Source organism: Podarcis bocagei, assembly GCF_964188305.1.
Source record: "Podarcis bocagei genome assembly, chromosome: 1".
Classification (NCBI taxonomy): Eukaryota; Metazoa; Chordata; class Lepidosauria; order Squamata; family Lacertidae; genus Podarcis; species Podarcis bocagei.
The window spans coordinates 40,477,016-40,497,486 of NC_138125.1; the positions used below are offsets into that span (position 1 = coordinate 40,477,016).

General features: G+C 42.7%; 1 protein-coding gene across 5 annotated transcripts in view; it reads right to left on the reverse strand.

Moving 5' to 3' along the window:
* Nucleotides 1-20,471, reverse strand: part of DPH6 (diphthamine biosynthesis 6) — a 239,730-nt gene that overhangs the window by 138,901 nt on the left and 80,358 nt on the right. For all 5 annotated transcript variants that reach the window (XM_081208459.1, XM_081208461.1, XM_081208458.1 and 2 more), the window contains exons 7-8: nucleotides 19,006-19,100; nucleotides 11,050-11,137 (exon numbers count right to left, since the gene is read on the reverse strand). In XM_081208459.1, the coding sequence (XP_081064585.1) occupies nucleotides 11,050-11,137; nucleotides 19,006-19,100 (183 nt within the window). The remainder of the gene's footprint in view (nucleotides 1-11,049; nucleotides 11,138-19,005; nucleotides 19,101-20,471) is intronic.

A 20,471-nucleotide genomic window follows, 5' to 3' on the forward strand; every position in this document is an offset into this window, starting at 1 on the left:
TATATCTATATTTATTAAACTGAAAGATATGCTTTGCCATTTACATAGAAATAAATGTTTTTTTCTGAATTAAATGTTAATGAATCACATCTCCATCTTGAGATACACAATTAAGCACAACTTGCATATCAGAGGCCTTGACTCCAAGAGAAACCTCAGAAAATTATGTCCCTTCAAAGGTAATTCCCACCTCCCTATTTCTGCTGTTACTCAAGTAAGGGAAAGGGGGGGGGGATCAATACAATCCATTTTCTGACCATTATTTTGTGTTGTGCTTCTTTATGCCTGACCATGAAAATTTGCAGATTTCAAGTCACCATCTTTCGGTGTAGCAGGATAGCTCAACCAGTACAGCAAGAGACTCTTAATCTCAGGGTTGTGGGTTTGTGTCCTACGTTGGACACAAATATTTCTGCGCTGCAGAAGGTTGAACTAAAAAACTGACCCTCGGGGTCCCTTCCAACTCGACAATTCTATGATTCTATGATCCGCGTGCAGAGAATCAAATGAGATAAGAATTCAATGTCAGTCTTGGATATTTGAAAGTAGAGCTAAAAGATGATGGGCATTTGTATAGCTGTGGCTTTTGCCACCCTCAAAAACTACCCTCCCTTCCAGCAATTTTGGAAAACTACCCTGAGAAGGGCAAGGTTTGTTGTTGTTGTTTAGTTGTGTTGTTGTTGTTTAGAGCACTCAGGGCTGATTTCCTTAAGGATGGATACGTTTGATCTTCTTGCAGTCCATGGGACTCTCAAGAGTCTCCTCCAGCACCATAATTCAAAAGCAACAATTCTCCAGCGATCAGCCTTCTTTATGGTCCAGCTCTCACTTCCATACATCACTACTGGGAAAACCATAGCTTTAACTATACAGACCTTTGTTGGCAAGGTGATGTCTCTGCTTTTTAAGATGCTGTATAGGTTTGTCATTGCTTTTCTCCCAAGAAGCAGGCGTCTTTTAATTTCGTGGCTGCTGGAGAAGGGCAAGTATGTTCACCCATTCAAAATTAACATAGGAACACTACTTTCCCTCTCCTTGGCTGCACCATGTTATGATGCCATCATATTAATAATGCAATCTCTGACTGGATGTGATCACTTGAAGAGCTGATCACCTTGAAAGAACTAGCACAAAAGCAGCAGCAGAACTTAAGAGTTCACATTAATTCAGCCCCTGAACCATTTGTTGCCTCGTGTGTCTTTGTGCATTATGTGTTTTTACAGGAATGTGATAAAAGGGTAAAGCAAAGCTTAAGTTTGGTACCAGTTCATGTCCTTTCAGGGAATGTAGGCCCTAATGTTCAGCCATGGATTATTGACAGCGGGCATTATGAAATAGTTATCCTTGCAGCAGGGATTCTCTTTTTACTAAATAACCCTGATATTTCACTTGACAGAGCCAATTATGTGATTTCCCTCCTATTCTAGCACAGATTATGCCATAAATATTCCCAACAAAATTACATGGTTCCCCCTCCCCCATACTATTTACTTCAAAAATTAAAATGTTACAACAGGAATTCTATAGTTATATTCCTTGAGCAATAAGTGCTCCCCCCCCCAAAAAAAAGCAAGCAAAGGGGAATCAATCTGTAATTAAGGCTTACAGAGATTACAACAATATAAAGTGTGAAAATCAGCAGTGACATAATACTTACACAAATGACTATGATTTGAAGGCTTCCTAAATGTACAGCTTATGCTGCTTTTAGACAGCAATTTTGATGTGGCTTATTTCCAGCTCAGGTAACAGAACTTTTTTATTATTACTTCAGTTAAACACAGGTATTTTGTTTGCTAAATCATATCAGAATGGTCCATATAATTGTCCCATCACCAGACGGTAAGCAAGCAAAGAGGGCTATATGATTACCTGAACTAAGAGAGATCTGAGGGAAATGGACTACAAGGTCCCCTCCAACTCAAAGTCAATGTTTCTATGTTGTTTTGTGTTTCAGAAATGTAAGTCTCTCCTGGAATTTTATTGAAGGGCAGGGTATAAATCTTTTTTTAAAAAAGAATTACTCTATGTAAAATTGCCATATATGAAACCGTTTGTGGTGTCCAATAAATAGAAGCACAATATAACTTTTGTAAAAGAGAAGGATGAAGAGATTTTATATTCAAGGCATATCATATCAAATTCTTACAGGAAAAAGTAAAATATTGATGAAGCTACACTTCATACAACAGTGCCCTTGTTTTCCAGTGAAGAGGAAAGTGAGGCCTCCATGGACAACTATGAATGTTAGGTGACAAATAATGTTATTAAGAGTTTATAATATACCTATAAAACAAAGCACATTTGACATGCCAATATCTATACTTTAAAAAAGGTATTAGACGCATAAAATGTGCAGGAAAAATAACATTCTTAAGTTTTTAATAAAGAAAGAGTAGAGGAATCTTTTCCATTATTATGCAAAAATGCATCTTGAAGTTGTGCGGTAATGTATTAAACCAGAACAGTGAATAAAATGTTATTCTCCCTGAGGCACAAGGGTTCATTGTGCTGCCAGAAACAATCTAAAACAAATTTCCAGTGAGCCTTTGTAGTTAAACATTAAGAGATTTAGCTAAAGAAAATGCATTACAGAACAGCAGAAGAGAACAGGAGCTGATTATTATACTAAGGCATGCTAGCCCAAACTGTGGAGTGATTATAAAATATTCAATTGAAAGAATGTAAAATTAACACCTGCGAAACATAACTAAGGAGAATGACATGTTTGAACACTGAACTCAACATGCAATGCACTCAACAAATACCATTCTTGTTTAATCTGGTCAGCCCAGATATGACTTCTATTAGAATTATCATGAATTATGACAATGGATTCCAGTGACCGGGGGTTTCTATGTGCTCTGGTCTACCCTTCCATACGCCCAGGCCTACCTTTTGTAACTCTTCCTACACTATCCTTATGCTTATGTTTTCTTTACGGCTTTGAAAATTTTTGAGACTGCATAGGTCCTTGGTACATTGTCCATCATATAGCTTACCTACCTAACATCACCATGACAGCCAGTGAGATAAAAAGTTCTTTGTGCACTGAAGATTATCCAACATAATAAATAATGGGAGAAAAAGGAACATCATACTAGATTTTTGCAGGGCAACGGCTGTAGCTCATGAAACTCAACTCCTATCAGTGCTCTAAATTGACATAGTAGCAGAGCCCATCTGAACAGGGAAGCATCCCTCATCAGGGAATGAGAAGGTGTCCCAAAGGTTCAGTAATTATGTCACAGCCACTTATGGAAGCTCACATTTCCCAAGAGGAATGGAGCTCACCAAGAGAAACCAAGAACATGGGGAAGTATCCAACTAAACAGTTCTGCCAGCGCAAGCGCAACTGAACATACCCTCCCTCTTCTCTCCCCACAGGCCCCCTAAATATACTGTGGATTTTCCCTCGCCCCTCCAGAACAGATTTAGGGAGTTCTATAGCACAGCGACGAGTGCTTGTGCTAGCAGAACTGTTTAGCTGAATAGCACCCAAGCTTTTTGCTCCCAATCTGGTGTTGGTAGAGACCGGGGTGGGGGAGGTTTACAGGGCCTGAATATGACCCACCAGCTGATCTCTTATAGTAAAGATAGGTTCTTGATCTGTTTCCCATGTAACAAACATTAGCAGGGATGTGCCTGCATTCTTTAAAAAGCCATGTATATATATAGCAAATAGGTACTATCATACACTAACGTATACTACTTATTACGTGACAGGTTTTGCATGGATTAACTTCACTACGAGTTTGAATCTAAAGGAGAATATGTCTTGCTGTGGAAGATGGCAAAGGTAAGTCCTATCTCACTAACCTTTTACGCTCCAAAATTCAGTGTTCCGTGAGAGTGTCAGTAAGCATGTGGGCAGGAATGATCCAGTAAATTCTACCGAAAGGTTTCTAAATAAACTTGGCACAAATGGAATAAGAGGATAGATAATATCGTGGATCAGTAACTGGTTAAAAAACATGGAGCAAAGAGAAGAATACACAGACAATACCCACAATGAAGGGTTATAAAAAGTGTCTCCTAAAAAAAAATTGTATTGGGATGAACGCTTTCTAAATAATTTACAGCATGTCTGGAGTTAAAAGGTGAACAGTGTAGTAGCTTTTGAATTATGGTGCTGGAGGAGACTCTTGAGAGTCCCATGGACTGCAAGAAGATCAAACCTATCCATTCTTAAGGAAATCAGCCCTGAGTGTTCACTGAAAGGTCAGATTGTGAAGCTGAGGCTCCAATACTTTGGCCACCTCATGAGAAGAGAAGACTCCCTGGAAAAGACCCTGATGTTGGGAAAGATGGAGGGCACAAGGAGAAGGGGACGACAGAGGACGAGATGGTTGGATAGTGTCTTCAAAGCTACAAACATGAGTCTGACCAAACTGCGGGAGGCAGTGGAAGACAGAAGTGCCTGGCGTGCTCTGGTCCATGGGGTCACGAAGAGTCGGACACGACTAAACGACTAAACAACAACAACAAGAAGTAGTAGCTGGGTTTGCAGATGTACAAACGCTTACAAAGATCTCTGAAAAGATCTCTACAAACTGGATAAATTGCGGACAAATTGGCGAATGCTATTCAATGTAAGTCAGTGTAAAACCAACACTAACACATATAAACTGGCAGGATTGGAGCTGGTTGTGACTAATGAGGAAAAGATCTTGGGGTCATTTGGTGAGCTCAATGTCGACTCAATGAGGAAGCTGCGGGAAAAAAGAGGTGATTCCATGGCGGGGATCATTAGGAAAGGGATGGAAAATATAACTGTCAATAACTGCATGTATGTATACCTATGGTGTGACTACACTTCGAAAACTGGGTAGTCCTGATTGCTGCATCTCAAAAATTGCACAGCTTAAAAAGCTGCAAAAAAAGAGAAGCAACCAAAATAGTCAGGGGGCTGCAGAAACTCTCCTATGTGGGAAGGTTATAATGTATGGGACTTTTTTAGTTCAGATATAAAGCAAAAGAGAATACTAATGAGCTTTAAAACATGTACGTGTGGAGAAAGTGGGTAGAGAGAAATCCCCCTCTCACACTGAATGGTGGAGATTCAGGACACACAAAAAGGTCGGGCTTCTTCACATTGTGCATAGAAAAACAATGGAATTTTATACCGGAAGCTGTAATGTTGGCTACCCACGTAAATGGCTTTAAAAGCTGCTTGGACAATTTTTCATGGAGGATAAAGTCATCAGTTGGTACTAGTCATGAAGCCATGACTAGTTGGTGCTATCAGTTGGTACTAGTCATGAACTGGTATTGCTATGGGACAACAGTGGAAGAGTGTTACTGCTCTCATGTCCTGTTTGTGGGCTTCTCATAAGCTTCTTAGAGAACAGGATACTAGACAAGATGAACCTCTGGTCTGATCAAGAAGGGCTCTTCTTAGTCTCCCACATGTCCCATAAAAGATCCCTAAACGACAGGAAGCACTTGAAGACAATACAGCATGCAGTGAAGGGAGAACTGGTGGCAATTGGGATCCTCTTCTAATTTTAGCAATTTAGAAAAAGAAATCATTTATATATCAATTTCAGTTGTAATCCTATGCCTACTTATCTGGGAGCAAGCTGCAATGAACTCAATGGGATTTGCTCACATGGATATACAGCACTACAAAACTATACAAACCGACTTAAAAGTATTATTTGATGTTTGAGGAGGTTCAACATTCTCTGAAACAACATTTTAAAGATATTAACCCACCTCAGGGTGCAAACCACAGCCCCAATGTCCCCATGTGCACCAACACTGTATACTCCACTCTGACCTTACCTCAATGAACAGAAAAACATCCCATGGAATTCTAAGCACTGTCACACTAAGCCGGAGGGTGTGGATCATGGGATGTTGGGGTAGCATGTGCAGTACCACACGGAAATCTCCTGTTCAAGAAATGTGTTTCTTTTGTGAGGCAACCGTTTCTGTTTCACTACAAAACAGAGAAGTCAAGCTATTCAAATGGCTCTCGATCTTGTGCACAATTAAGCAGGCTTAAATTCCACTGATACTACTTAAGTATGCTTAACTGTGCCTTAGAATGGGACCATGAATGTTTTACTTTTGCAAGAGTTACAATGCATTAACTAGTTGAAGGGCTTTAGAAGGATAAACACAGAAATAAGAAGTAGAAATTACTCAAGACTAAATGCTTGCCTTGCCAGTATGAATAGCTCTCTGGTCCTATGGGGTTAAAACCTTAAATCATTTGATGCATTATGCTCTTGAAAAACCAAATGCCCCTCCATAGTTACAATTTATTGAAAATGTAGCTTATTATAGTATGACAGAAAATAAATTAATCGAAAGATTTAATGCCTTTTGCCATGATTCCATCACAACACAAAACAAACTATTTTCCTCCTTAACTCTACAAGACATTAAGTGTATATACCAAAATCTAAACTACAATTCCATAAATGCTAGCTCTTTAAGAATGTGACAGCTTTGTCTACAATGAATTTGAAAAATGATTTGCTATAAAACTGCTTGAAACTGTGGGGCTTTAACAAAATCTTAAACATCTACATAAGAAGGAGGAAAGAGCTTCTGAATAGATAAAAGTAAAATCTTGATTCTTATATAAAATGTTATGCATTTTAATATGATTTTTTGCCTGATTTATGTAAAGCTTTGTGTTTTTCATTTTCCCTAGACTGTCACATTGTAGTGATGTATGGAGCATTTTAGCATCAAGTTTGCCATGAGCAATAAAGTCAGTGCCCCTAAGAAATATTAATATATTTCCACTTTCTCTCCCCTCTCCGAGAGTGTTCTCTTATTCAGCTTATTTGGTTTCACTTCACATAGCCGACTGGCATAATTTTCAGTCTCACAGTAATATTTTAAGGCTTTGCTCTGCGGAAAAAAATCCTCGTCAAACAAGGTGTGTACTAAAATGGCACATTTGAGAATGGGGAACATGGTGCTAGGAAGCAGAATTCTAAAAATAAAGAATTATGTCTATTTTTGATGAATGTACAGCAGTGCTTTCTGAGATAAGACCTACTATGGCATATGCCTATATACTCTTGAAAAGTCAATATTTTTAAACGAAACACAAAACCGGCTGTGATCATTAATGGTGTTTGAGTATCACGTACTAAATAAAACCAAACCAAAATGTTTTAGCACAAAGAAGCATTTAACACAAAGACCTGTGAAGAACACTAGTGGCAAACTCACTGGAAGGTCTGTAGAGACTCAGTTTCCCTGCACCTAAATGCGCCTTATTGCGGTTTTCACTGTTACTCCAGCAGGCTGTTTAATACTCGGGGATATTCCTCAGGAGGGAGTGGGGGGAGATGGTTGGAGGACATTTCGAGAGGGGAAATAGAAGCATAGAAAGAGTTAAGTGTCCTCTCAACCGAACAGTCGTTCATAGAAAAGTGTTCTTCCTCTAAATGGGTTTTGAGATACAAATTTCATCAATGCATGTAAAAGTGTATTGTGCTTTTAATGCTTCAACTTCTGAAGCTACCACTCATTCTGTAAGACTGCTGGCTTCCTTCCAATTCACTTTCCAAAACAGCAAGCTTCCCTTAATGCCAACAATAAATGGGGTCAGTTGTATTATTAGACACTACAGCTAAGTTCTGCTCTACTGTGCCAATGAAATCTCCTGAGTTTGCAGTAAAGATCCCTGAACAGACTGTATCCGAGCACAGGATCAGTCTGTAAGCAAATTATTTGTCTCTCAACGAAAGTATTAGCAGCTTACTGTGTATCTTGGGAAGTATATATTTAGCTTCTGTGTACTATGAATCCTTGTTATATAATCCTACATTAATTGATACACAACCTGAGCATCTGAAGTGCAAAGCTTTTCGCTTCATATTTTGTTGGTGTCAATTATACCATAGTAATTATAAACACATGGAACTAAATAGCCACAGTAAATATTTCTAAACAGGTTACAAGACAGCATGATACCATTTCTGCTGTTATTTTTCTTTCTACAGTGGATCCCATTTGTGCCATGAGAAGCTGGGGGCGGCGAGGGGAGACACCAACCCTGCAAATGTTAACATAATTTTTATTATTATTGTCTGGTTTAGCTTACAGGCGTATATATTCACAAAGCACTTCTGGCATGGGAGACAATGCTTCACAGGTATCATTACTGTTAGATCAATATTGCTAAAGAACATAACTTGATCACAGGAACAGAAGTTAGAAAGGAGACTTTTGAGGTTTTTAACAAAACTATTGCTTTCTCACTTCATCGTTTTAGTTTATATCTCCAACTCCTTGAAAGATTCCATCAACGGTGTCTCCGAAAATTTTTACACATCATGTAGGGAGACAGGCGAACTAATGCCAATGTACTAGAAGAAGCAAAGATCACAAGTGTCAAAGCAATGATTCTTCAACATCGACTTCGTTGGACTGGTCATTTTTGTGCAGATGCTTGATTATCGTCTTCCAAAGCAACTACTCTATTCCGAACTTAAAAATGGAAAGTGTAATGCTGGTGGTCAACAAAAGAGGTTTAAAGACTCTCTCAAGGCAAATCTAAAAAAATGTAACATAAACACTGACAACCTTTACCAAAGGTATCATGGACTGTGAAGATGCTCAAACACAGGAAGAGGAAGGCATGTTTGGCAACACTCACTGTGATCAACTCCTGCTCTGAAAACTATGTCCCCACTGTGGAAGGACGTGTGGATCTAGAATTAAGACTGTGTTCACGGACGACAATCTTACTCAGTTATGGGAGATCGCCAAGAAGAAGAAGATATACTCTGGCAATTTTTAAAAAGCTATGACTTAAACAGTGTGTTTAATAATAATAATAATAATAATAATAATAATAATAATAATAATAATAATTTATTATTTATACCCCGCCCATCTGGCTGGGCCCCCCCCCAGCCACTCTGGGCGGCTTCCAAAAGAACATTAAAATACTATGATACATCAAACATTAAAAGCTTCCCTAAACAGGGCTGCCTTCAGATGTCTTCTAAAAGTCTGGTAGTTGTTGTTCTCTTTGACATCTGGTGTGAGGGCGTTCCACAGGGAGGGCGCCACTACCGAGAAGGCCCTCTGCCTGGTTCCCTGTAATTATGCAATGCTCACCTATTTTTTTGGTTACTTTTTTAACTGAAGTATAAAATATGCACAAAGATAACACAAGTCAAAATGTCATTCCACAGCCAATGAAATTGTATATCTTACAAGTTGAGCCACCCAGCTCAAGACTAAAGGTATTAGTAGAATATAGAATAAAGTCTTGCAGCTTTTCTGATGGAAGAGAATATACATGATTTGTATGACAATTGGAAAATATACATTTTCTATATTACGTAAAAGTTTTCAGAAGATTCCATGCTTGATGTGTTAATTTTTCAGCTACTGAAAGACTGCAATTCCATAAATTAAGATTTAAACCATTCAGTGTTTTCCACTGTTTCATTATTGATGGCCATGTAGCTGCTTTTAAGAAAACCAAGAGTTCTTTCAATTTTAGATTTAGGTTTGATTGTTCAAAGAGTGGTAATAAATACAACCATAGGGCAGGGGAAGCCTACCTTTTCCTTGAACACTGCAGTAATTTTCTCGCAGACCTTCTATCAAATCAGAGACAAATGGACAGACCCACCAGAGATATATGTGCCTGAAAACCACAATCATGCCAAAAGTTTGGCTGATTTTCTGTCATAGGTTTCACATGGGTCCTATACTACCTGTGCCTTGTTGTAAAAGTATTTTCTCTAATGTAAGCTGAAACAGGCCATATTGAATGAATGAATTTCAGTCACAGACCAATTCCAGCTCACATACAAAATCAGGGAAGTCATAAAGCACAATAGGGATACATTTAAATTAGCAATTCGGTATAACAGGGACAGTAGATATAGCAGCAATTAAAATATATAAATTAGAGAACAGGCATTTGTTTTAGAGAACCATATTATCTAACAATTGGGTATTGTTTATTTTTGACTTAAATCCCTCTCCCATAAAGTTTTCAAGCCAGCTGAGAGTCCCTGTTGAAATTTTTATTCTTTGTTGTATGTATTTGAGACTTGCGCCTTAAAAAATGTACAAAAAGACCATTCGCAAACGGGTTTTTTCAGTGTGTCTGTGTTTGGGTGATCCCTTTGTGAAAATCCTTGTCAGATTCAGACTTCCATCAATAATTTGTTTGTACTCTTTGAGAGGCTGTATCTCCCGATACCTTTAAAAGCGCCTTAAAGACCTACTGTTTCACTGCTGCATTTAAGGGCTATGTGTTGCTGAGTATTGTCATTTTGTGCTGTTTGAAATGTAATGAAATGGTTGGTTTTATTGGGTTTCAAAATTGTATTATGATTTTTGGTTGATATATATATATTTGTTGTGACCCACTTTGTGAAACATGTGTTTGAAAAGAGGTCCATACATTTCTCAAATAACTAAAAAGGCAAGTAGATGGCAGTGGATCATCAGGATCAGCATGATGTCTCTGTATCCTTTTTGGAGCATGGGTTTAGAACTTAACGGTTTGGGCCTAACGCATCTCTGTTATCACTATCAACCAAGGGTGGAGAGTCTGTGGTCCTCCATATATTGTCGGACTGCAACTTCCATCAGCCCCAGCCAGCATGGCCAATGCTCAGGGATGATGACAGCTATAGCCTAGCAACACCTGGAGAGCTTGAGGTTCGCCATTCATCATCTGCAAGGTAATCCAGAAGTATTGCCTAAACAATACACACTAAATATGAACAGCAAGAGCACAGACAGATTCTAGACAACTGTCCAACTAATGTTCCTCTGTCTTCTCTTGGAGGCTCATCAACTTTGAAATGCTGAAATACCATTACCTTTAGGGTGTATTGTGGTGGCCAGGATTTAAATTGGTAAGGAATGGAGCTTTAGCAGTATTACCTTTTATCTGTGGTCCCCCCCCCCAGATCCCATTTGGACATTTTGTGTGTCTGTGGTTAAATCACTGTTATCTGCTCTGAGTCTCAGTAATGAGACAGAACAGATTTAAAAATAAATATTATTAATATAAGTATATTAAAACTGGAATGCGGTACTTGCCTTATCTTCTAAGTGCAATTTTAATAGTCGAAGATAAGCCACGGGTGCAAATGCATCCGCTGAATGCACAACAACTTCTGATAAATCCCTGTAATAACAGAATCATAAACATTTATTTCAGATTACACTGAACATTTCAACAATTAGGTTCTTTTTTTAAAAAGCATTAGTGGTCAACCATGGGACAGATATAATCAGATCGTATGATTATAGCCCTATCTGCACATTCAAAGCAGTATTAAACAGGCATGCAAGGATCACAGACCTTGTGTCATGACTAAAGTTTCACTCAGATGTGAACTTCTAACAACATATGTAACTTGTCCTAATATCAGCTTCTGTTTCTGTAGACTGGAAAGCACCCAGTATGACAACGGTTTCTAAAAAAAGGTTCCGGAGGGAATCCGGGAAATTCCAGGCCAGTTAACATAATGCATGTTTCGGAAAAATAGTAGACAGCATTATTAAAAGACAGAATTGCCAAGCACAGGGGAAAACAAGCAATGCAGAAGCAGAACCAGAATGGCTGATGATACCAGAATTTTTTGTAAGAGTAATTTAATAATCAGTTGTGGAATGTGTTACCTAGAGAGGCCCGCTTATCCACTCTGCCCCTCTCATACAAAGAGCAGCAAAAATAAAAGAAATAAATAAAAGAAATAAAAGAAAGCTTTTTAAGAGGCAGTGAAGTTGTCATTCTTACTAGTCTGGTTTTGTTCTCAATGTGGGTGCATTTCATTATTGTTTTATTGCCTTGATTCTTACCTCAGCAGAGGTATAAAACTACTTATAATAAAATAATAAATATCTTAGAATCACTTAAAAATACAAGTATCATAAAAGAAGCAGTGTTTTGTTTTATTTTGTTCATATCCCACCTTTATCCACCACAGACCCCAAGGTGGCATACAGGTGATTCCCAGGTTGTCTCCCATCCAGGCACGGACCCAACTCAGACCTGCTTAGCTTTGGCAAGGCAAGTCTCATATGCCTCCAGGCCTGCCTATCTATCTATCTATCTATCTATCTATCTATCTATCTATCTAGCCACTTTTATTTACGGTAATATTTCACATAGAAATAACCAATGCATTCTAAAATTGCTTCTAAAAGCCACAAAATATAAAGGTCTTTAGCACAAAAAGAAGGTGAGCACCAGATATCATGGAGACAACCGTTTATGACTGGGGCACCAACATGAAGAAGGCCATAACCACCCACCCCAAATGAGATGGCAGGGGCACGTTCAATGCCTTTGAAGCGTTACATCATGTATCTAGTTGGCTTCAAAGGCATTGGTGAATAGAAGCACTCTTTCCTTAGGGAGATATTAATCTGGGAGAAAATGGGAGAGTGGCACTGGAATTTGTGGTTGAATCAAAATTTGATCTGAAATATTTCGTCTCACACTGTTTGCCACTATACTATAATAAATGTTACACAAAGGATCTGGGAAACCTGTATATGTTTTTACTGCTTACAACATGCTAGCCTATTGTGAGGGTTTGATTAGCTGCTTGTGCGTGAAAACGTGCTCCCTCAGAGTTTGTGCGCCCCCACAAACCTCCGTGTGTGACGGAGCTCCTCAGACATGTCTGCTCTAGTCACTAGTAGAGTCCGACAGTGGCTGTCTGCGGAAGCGTTTCCAGCAAAGAAGTTCCTTAACGGAAACGCGTCTCCTGGACTCACGGCGTGACAGTTTCCTGCGAGGTATGGGTCTCCCTATGGGAGACTCCGATACCTCACCACTGTTCTCGCTGGAAGCCTCCCTGAGCCCTCCCTCCTGCTCGCATTCCCTCAGAGACCCACTCCTCCCCCTGCTGGTCCCTGCTTCAGCAGTTGAGTCTCTTTCATCCTGCCTGAGTCCCTCCACCACCTGATGCTCTGATGGCAGTTCCCTGACATCCACCTCCCCTCCAGGGCCCCCCTCACCCCCTCCCAATTCCTCCCCCCTGGGAGGTGAAGGGCTAAAACCCCGAAACGAATCTTCCTCATCTTCTGACGTCTCGAACAATTCTCTCCATCGATCGTCGTCCTGGCCAGCTGAATCCTCCTCCTCTTCAGAATCTGGGAACCCCTCCAACTCCTCTTCCTCGTCGGTGGTGGCAAAGTATTCCCTTCGGAACCTCGCTACAGGCTGAGGTTTACGTGGGAACCTCTGATGAAAAGTCTCTATTAAAACCTCGTCATTGACATCCTCTGCCCTAACCCAGGTGTTTTCCGACTCCGGTTCCCCTTCCCACATTACCAAATACTCTACTTGATCTCCCTTCCACCTGGAATCGAGGATCTCCGCTACATGGTAGCTGTGTTCCTTCTCCTCCATTGCTGGTCCCCTAGTGACCCTCCCCTCACTGTCTCCTCTATACGGTGACAGCAACGACCTGTGAAAAACTGGGTGCAGCTTCATGTGGTTCGGTAACCGGAGCCTGAAAGCCACTGGATTGACCTGCTGTATGACTTCAAACGGACCCAGCCTTTTGGGTCTTAATTTCTTACAACCTCCTTTGAATGGCAACCCTTGGGTTGACAGCCACACCTGGTCCCCCACCCTGATGCTTTCACCTTCCCTTCTGTTTTTGTCTGCTTGCCTCTTATATTCCTCCTTAGCCCTGTTTAAGTTGAGTTGGAGCTGGCGATGGATCGCTTCCATTTCTTCCACGAACTGTTCCGCAGCTGGAACGCTCCAGTTCTCCCCCTCCCCCCCTGGGAAGGCTCTGGGATGGCACCCGTGATTAGCCAAAAAGGGGCTCATCCCCGTGGACACGTTCTCTGCATTGTTGTAGGCAAATTCTGCCAACGCCAGCTTCTCCACCCAATCATTCTCTCTGTCATTAACATAACACCTCAAATATTGTTGGAGAACCCCATTTGCTCTTTCCGCCTGCCCGTTGGTTTCAGGATGACGGGCCGTCGAGAAATTAACCTCTACATGCAGTAAGCTCATGAGCTTCCTCCAGAACCTGGAAGTAAATTGTTTCCCTCGGTCTGAAACCACCCTCAAGGGGGCGCCATGCAACCTAAACACATTCTCTACAAACAATTTGGCGGTTTCTTCTGCTGTAACCGCATGTGAGCAGGCTATGAAGTGGGCCATTTTAGTTAACAGGTCTACTACAACCATGATGGCTGTTTTCCCTCTAGACCTTGGCAGATCAGTCATGAAATCTATTGCCACTGCTTCCCACGGTCTCTCAGGTGTGGGCAGTGGTTCTAATAAACCAGCCGGCGCCTGCCTCTCCCCCTTGGCTCTTTGGCATTGTTCACACCCTCTCACATACTCCCGCACATCTTCCCTGACCTTGGGCCACCAAAATTCCCTGGTAACCAGCCACATGGTTTTGTGTTGCCCAAAGTGCCCTGCTGTGGGGCTATCGTGCAGCTGCTTGAGTACTTTCTCCCTCAATTCCCCTTCAGGTATATATAACGCTCCCTTATAATACAATGCCCCATTTCTCTCCTCAAAACCACCGGGTTTGTCTTCCTCCCCTCTGAGATCCCTGAGTTTCCCCTGGGCATATGCATCCTGCACCGTACCCTCTACCAATTCCCTTTGCCCCACCAAAGTCGCCCCACACACCCAGCGGTCCTCTGGAATGATATGGGTTTCTTCGGGTGCTCCCTCCCCCTCCAAATATTCAGGTTTGCGTGAGAGAGCGTCCGCCCTAACATTCTCTGGGCCTGGCACATAACAAATCTCAAAGTTAAATTTGGAGAACTCTTGGGCCCATCTCAACTGCCTTTGGTTGAGCACTCGCGCCGTTCTCCAGTACTCTAGATTTTTATGGTCCGTGCACACTTGCACTTTATGTTGTGCACCAACTAGCAGATGCCTCCATCTCCGGAACGCCTCATGAATAGCAAGCAGTTCTCGGTCGTACACCGTGTAGTTCCTCTCGGATTTGTTCAGCTTCCGCGAGAAGAAGGCACACGGACGCCACTCCGACTCCTCCTTCCCCGGCTGCAGAAGAAGCACCGCCCCTATGGCTCTGTCAGATGCGTCTGTTTCAACCCTTAGCTTCTTTCGTAAATCCACATGCAGAAGTTGTTCTTCAGAGGCGAAGGCCCTTTTCAGTTCCTCAAACGCTCGCTCCGCCTCCGCCGTCCATACAAACTTCTTCTTACTGCTGAGACAGTCAGTGATGGGCGCCGTCAGATGGGCGAAGTTGCGGATGAACTTACGATAAAAGTTTCCAAACCCTAGGAACCTCTGCACATCCTTCTTGGTTTTGGGTGTTTTCCATTCCAGCACTGCCTGTACCTTGCCGGGATCCATGGCCAATCCCTTGTCTGACAGGCGGTACCCCAGGAATTCCACCTCCTTGGTATGGAACCGACACTTCTCCAGTTTGACCCACAGCCTGTTGGCTTGCAGTCTGCTCAACACTTCTCTGACGTCTCTCACATGTTGCTCCTCATTCTCAGAATACACCCACATCATCTAGAAAGGCAACGCAATTCTTGTAGAGCAAAGGGCCCAGCACGTGGTTCATAAAAGATTGAAAACACGCGGAGCCTGCTTGTAATCCAAATGGCATAACGAGGTATTCAAACGCCCCCAAAGGGGTAAACATGGTGGTTTTCCATTCATCCCCTTTCCTTATGCGTATCAGGTTGTACGCCCCCCTTAGATCCAGCTTTGTGAAAATCTTTCCCTTCCTCACCATGGTCAAAATATCATCAATTCTGGGCATAGGGAACGCCACCGGTTCAGTCACTGCATTCAGCCGCCTAAAATCACATACAAGTCTCGGCTTGTCCGCATTTTTTTTGTCCACAAAGAACACTGGGCTCCCCCCTGCTGCTTTGGACTCTCTGATGAAGCCTCTCTTCAGGTTCTTGTCAATGAACCCTCGCAACTCCTGCATTTCCCTGTCTGACATGGCATACAACTTGCCCACGGGAAGCTGTGCTCCAGGGAGTAAATTGATCTGACAATCAAAGGGTCTATGAGGTGGTAGTTGGTCAGCTTCCTTCTCGCTGAACACGTCGCTGAGATCTGCATACTGTGGTGGTACCTTCACCTTCCCCATTACTTCAGTCCCTGCTAGGGTGGCTTGGGCCCCTACTGAACCCTTCTCCCCTTTGCAGTGTTCTGGGCAATGTGCTGAACCAAAGGACACCACTCTTTGATGCCAGCCAACCAGCGGATCATGTAGAGCTAGCCAGCTCATTCCCAAAATAATGGGAGCGCCTCCCAGGGTGGCCACATTAAACGCTATCAGTTCTGTGTGCCTTGCCACCCTCATTATCATTGGGACAGTCTGCAAGCGGACTCCTCCTCCCAACAACTCCCTGCCATCAATCGTGGTCACCTGCAGGGGGTTGCTTAAAGGGATGGTCTGTATCTGGTGTTCAGCAGCAAACTCCTTGCTCATAAAATTGCAGGAGCTGCCTGAGTCCAATAGCGCCTTTATTTTTAGGGGATGCCCATTCTGCAGCTCTAGCGACACTTCAATCACTAGAGCAGGTCGAGGAGCTTCTGGCACGGGCACTTTCACTGCTCTTTGGCCTGGCTGCAGTGCCCCAATTGTGGCAACCAGGCGTTGGCTTTTACCTGCTCCGCTCCCCCTTCTTCTCCCCCCTCAACAGCTCCCACCATCCCTTGCCATTCCTTCCTCTGGGGGCAGACTCTGGCAAAGTGGCCTGGCTGTTGGCAGAGATAGCATTTCCGGGGGCCCTTTCCCTCCTTCTTAGCTCCCTCGCTGGTTTTTGAAAATGCGCGCGCGCGCGCTGTTCCGATTTCCATCGGCTCTGCCGGCGGGAAAGCTGGCTCAGGAATGTCTGGAATGCGGAACTCCTTCCAACGTTCCCCTCTCCCTTCCCGCCTCTCCAAGGCTCTTGCCTCCTGCCGCGCTCCTATGGTCAGCGCAGATTTGGTCAGCTGATCCATAGACTCCGCCCTGGGGCTCCGTGCCAGCTCGTCTTTCACCCCCGAAGAAAGACCTTCTTCAAATAGCATTTGAACGGGTGCCGCCGATAAATCCCAACTCAGTCTGTGAATCAGCATGGTAAACTCAGTCCAATATTCACGGACAGATCGACTCCCCTGCTTACAAGCCATTAGCTGTCTGCACACCACCCCTTCCTCAATATCGCTGGAAAACATGATATCCATTGCACGAAAGAACTTCATTGTGTCCTTTAGTATGTCATTGTGCGTTGCCATTAGGGGTCGAACCCAGTCTCTAGCCCCTTTCTCAAGATGCCCAATTACAAAAGCAACTCGCGATTCCTCATCAGGGAACTCATCGAACTGCACATTAAGGGCATATTGCATCTCTGTCCTAAAAGCATGGTAGTCCTTGGGGTCCCCCCCAAATTTCTGCACCAATCCTGGTACCTTTCTGGGGAATTGAGTGGCTCTCCCCTTCTTGTCTGCATCCTGAGCCCTTCTCTCCTCCAGCCTCGCCGTCTGCAGGGCCAGTTGAACCTCCAACGCTCGGTATCTATCTTCCAAGCTTGGACCAGCTCCAGCCCCTGCTCCTCCGGTTCCGGTTGGTTCGCTCATGATGCCTTCTCTTGCACAGGCAGCGTACAAAGACTGTCGGACTGCTGTGAGGGTTTGATTAGCTGCTTGTGCGTGAAAACGTGCTCCCTCAGAGTTTGTGCGCCCCCACAAACCTCCGTGTGTGACGGAGCTCCTCAGACATGTCTGCTCTAGTCACTAGTAGAGTCCGACAGTGGCTGTCTGCGGAAGCGTTTCCAGCAAAGAAGTTCCTTAACGGAAACGCGTCTCCTGGACTCACGGCGTGACAGTTTCCTGCGAGGTATGGGTCTCCCTATGGGAGACTCCGATACCTCACCACTGTTCTCGCTGGAAGCCTCCCTGAGCCCTCCCTCCTGCTCGCATTCCCTCAGAGACCCACTCCTCCCCCTGCTGGTCCCTGCTTCAGCAGTTGAGTCTCTTTCATCCTGCCTGAGTCCCTCCACCACCTGATGCTCTGATGGCAGTTCCCTGACACCTATGCCTGACCTTATTGTTTTGCAGATCCTCATGTGGAAGCATAATTATTATATAAATGTACCCTCAAGGGCACTTTCAGCTGGCACAGATTCAGTTCAGATCAATTCTGTGTTTATTGGAAGGGTAGCTTTCACGCCTGAAATATTCCAAGTAATACGATCTTCAAACCATTTTGCCCAAGTGTAGCCAACTGGGGTACTCCCAAGTGAGTTGTTTAGATATTGTAATGAAATTACCCCCTTCACTGAGATTATTGGTCTAAAAGTGGTATGGAGCAGACACCGATACTGTTTTATTAGAAAATCTGTAAACTCAGATGAAAGAGGGATAATAGCAGTCAAAATATCTCCTATAATAGATGCAGGCTAAGTTATTTACCATAATTGTACTGACAAATCTACATAAGGATAAAGAAATTTCCCATACCTCTACACATACATTTTAAGAATTTATGGCAAAGAAATAACCCACTCAGTGCAAATTGGACTGATTCAAAACATTAACATTCAAAAACATCCTTTAGTAATTCAAGCAAAATGTTTAGCATTATCATCCTAAATTGCTAATGTTAAAAAGCAAAAGAAAAAAAAAGGAAAGAGAGAGAAAAGGGAAACAGAGTTAATGGAACCCACAGGCTACTGATGTGGCAGTTTATCAAATGTAGCTGTAATGAAAGATAAATATTACAGGCAATTCGCACTTCATGAAAGGATAAAAGTGTCAGTGTGTAGGTACCAGTTTTACTGCAGGCCATAATCAGCAAGTAAACGAAAGTGCAAATGTCTAAAAAGTTTATAGCTTTCTATGAAGGCCTCGTCTTGTCAGGCATTGATTTAGGTTAGTGGAGGACTTTGCCAGTGTTAAACAAAGTGAGTGTTTGTGAACTTAGAGGACATGCTCTGCCGCTGCCAACAGAAGTGGCCTCAAGCTAAAAGTTAATATGTTCCCAGTGCTAAAATTTAAAGGGAAGGGAAGGCGCAGTTCCTTACACAACTATTTTCTTCTTAAACAGAGGGCAATCCAATGTGAATGTTTCATATTCTCCACCTTCTCCACAGATATGGACTCCATATTTCTCAGAAAGCTAAAAAATAAGGGAAGGGAAGAAAGTTATTATTAGGAAAAATCATTGCTTTATATCAAGTCAGACTCATGCGAGAACACATAGTGCTCACAGCCTATACTGCAACCATAGCATCCATCCTGATTTTTTCTATTATACACAAAGGCACAAAGTAAGGCTCGGGTTGCTGCACTGGTGTCCTCCTGTGAGCTACAGCAGGAAGGGAACTGGGGTGAGAGGTCTGCAGATAGAAAAGGGACTAGGGAAGGATGCAACAGGTATAAACCCAGCGCAGTGCCTTTTGAGCCTTTAAAGATTCAGATCCCATCCCATGGCAAAAGGTCATTAGAACCCTTTGTCCTTGTGGTATTCTCAAAGACTTGGGACCATAATACCTCAAGGACCGCCTCTCTTCATATGAACCTACTCAGACCCTGATATCATCTTCTGAAGCCATTTCTTCGTGTGCCTCCTCCACAAGAGGTCTGGAGGGTGGCAACACAAAAAAAGGTTTTTCTGTTGTGGTTCCCCGTTTGTGGAATGCTCTCCCCAGGGAGGTTTGGCTGGTGCCTTCATTACACACTTCATGAAAACATTCCTTTTTAACCAAGCCTTGGGCTATTTGACATCATTTTAAATGTGTCGGGGGGGGGTATTGGGTTGTTTATGTTTTTATTTTGTATTTTTTGTATTTTTTATATTGCAATTTTATGTTGTGAAGCGCCCTGAGATCTACGGGTATAGGGCACTATACAAATGTAATAAACAACAACAGTGGATAAGGAAGGCTGAGAAAAGCTCAGAGAAATGAGTAGCCATGTGACCTGAGAAACATCTTGGGTGTGTTCCTTGCCAGATGACCCTCTGTGGTTTCTGATCTACTGTTCATCCAGCAGTTGCTATGTGACATCACCATGATGGTGTCCATTATTTTTTTGCTTTGTCCCTCTTTTAAATGTAAACCCATCTAGACTGCTCTTAAACTAGTAAAGTTCAAGTTCAAGTATTTCAGAAAGCCAAATCCTGCCCTGGAGCTGTCACCACCCTTTCTTAATTTCGGGTGTGTGTATCTTACTCAAGCTTGCTGACTCTTACACATCCAAGAACACGTTCTCCTTTATTATTGCTTCACATGTGCAATAGCGTGACTCCAGAAGCAAAGGTAAGTTCTGGGTATGAACTCTGATAAAAACTGGAGGAGAAGGAGTTTGGATTTGATACCCCGCTTTATCACTACCCGAAGGAGTCTCAAAGCGGCTAACAATCTCCTTTCCCTTCCTCCCTCACAACACTCTGTGAGGTGAGAGAGGCTGAGAGACTTCAGAGAAGTGTGACTAGCCCAAGGTCACCCAGCAGCTGCATGTGGAGGAGTGGGGATGTGAACCCGGTTCA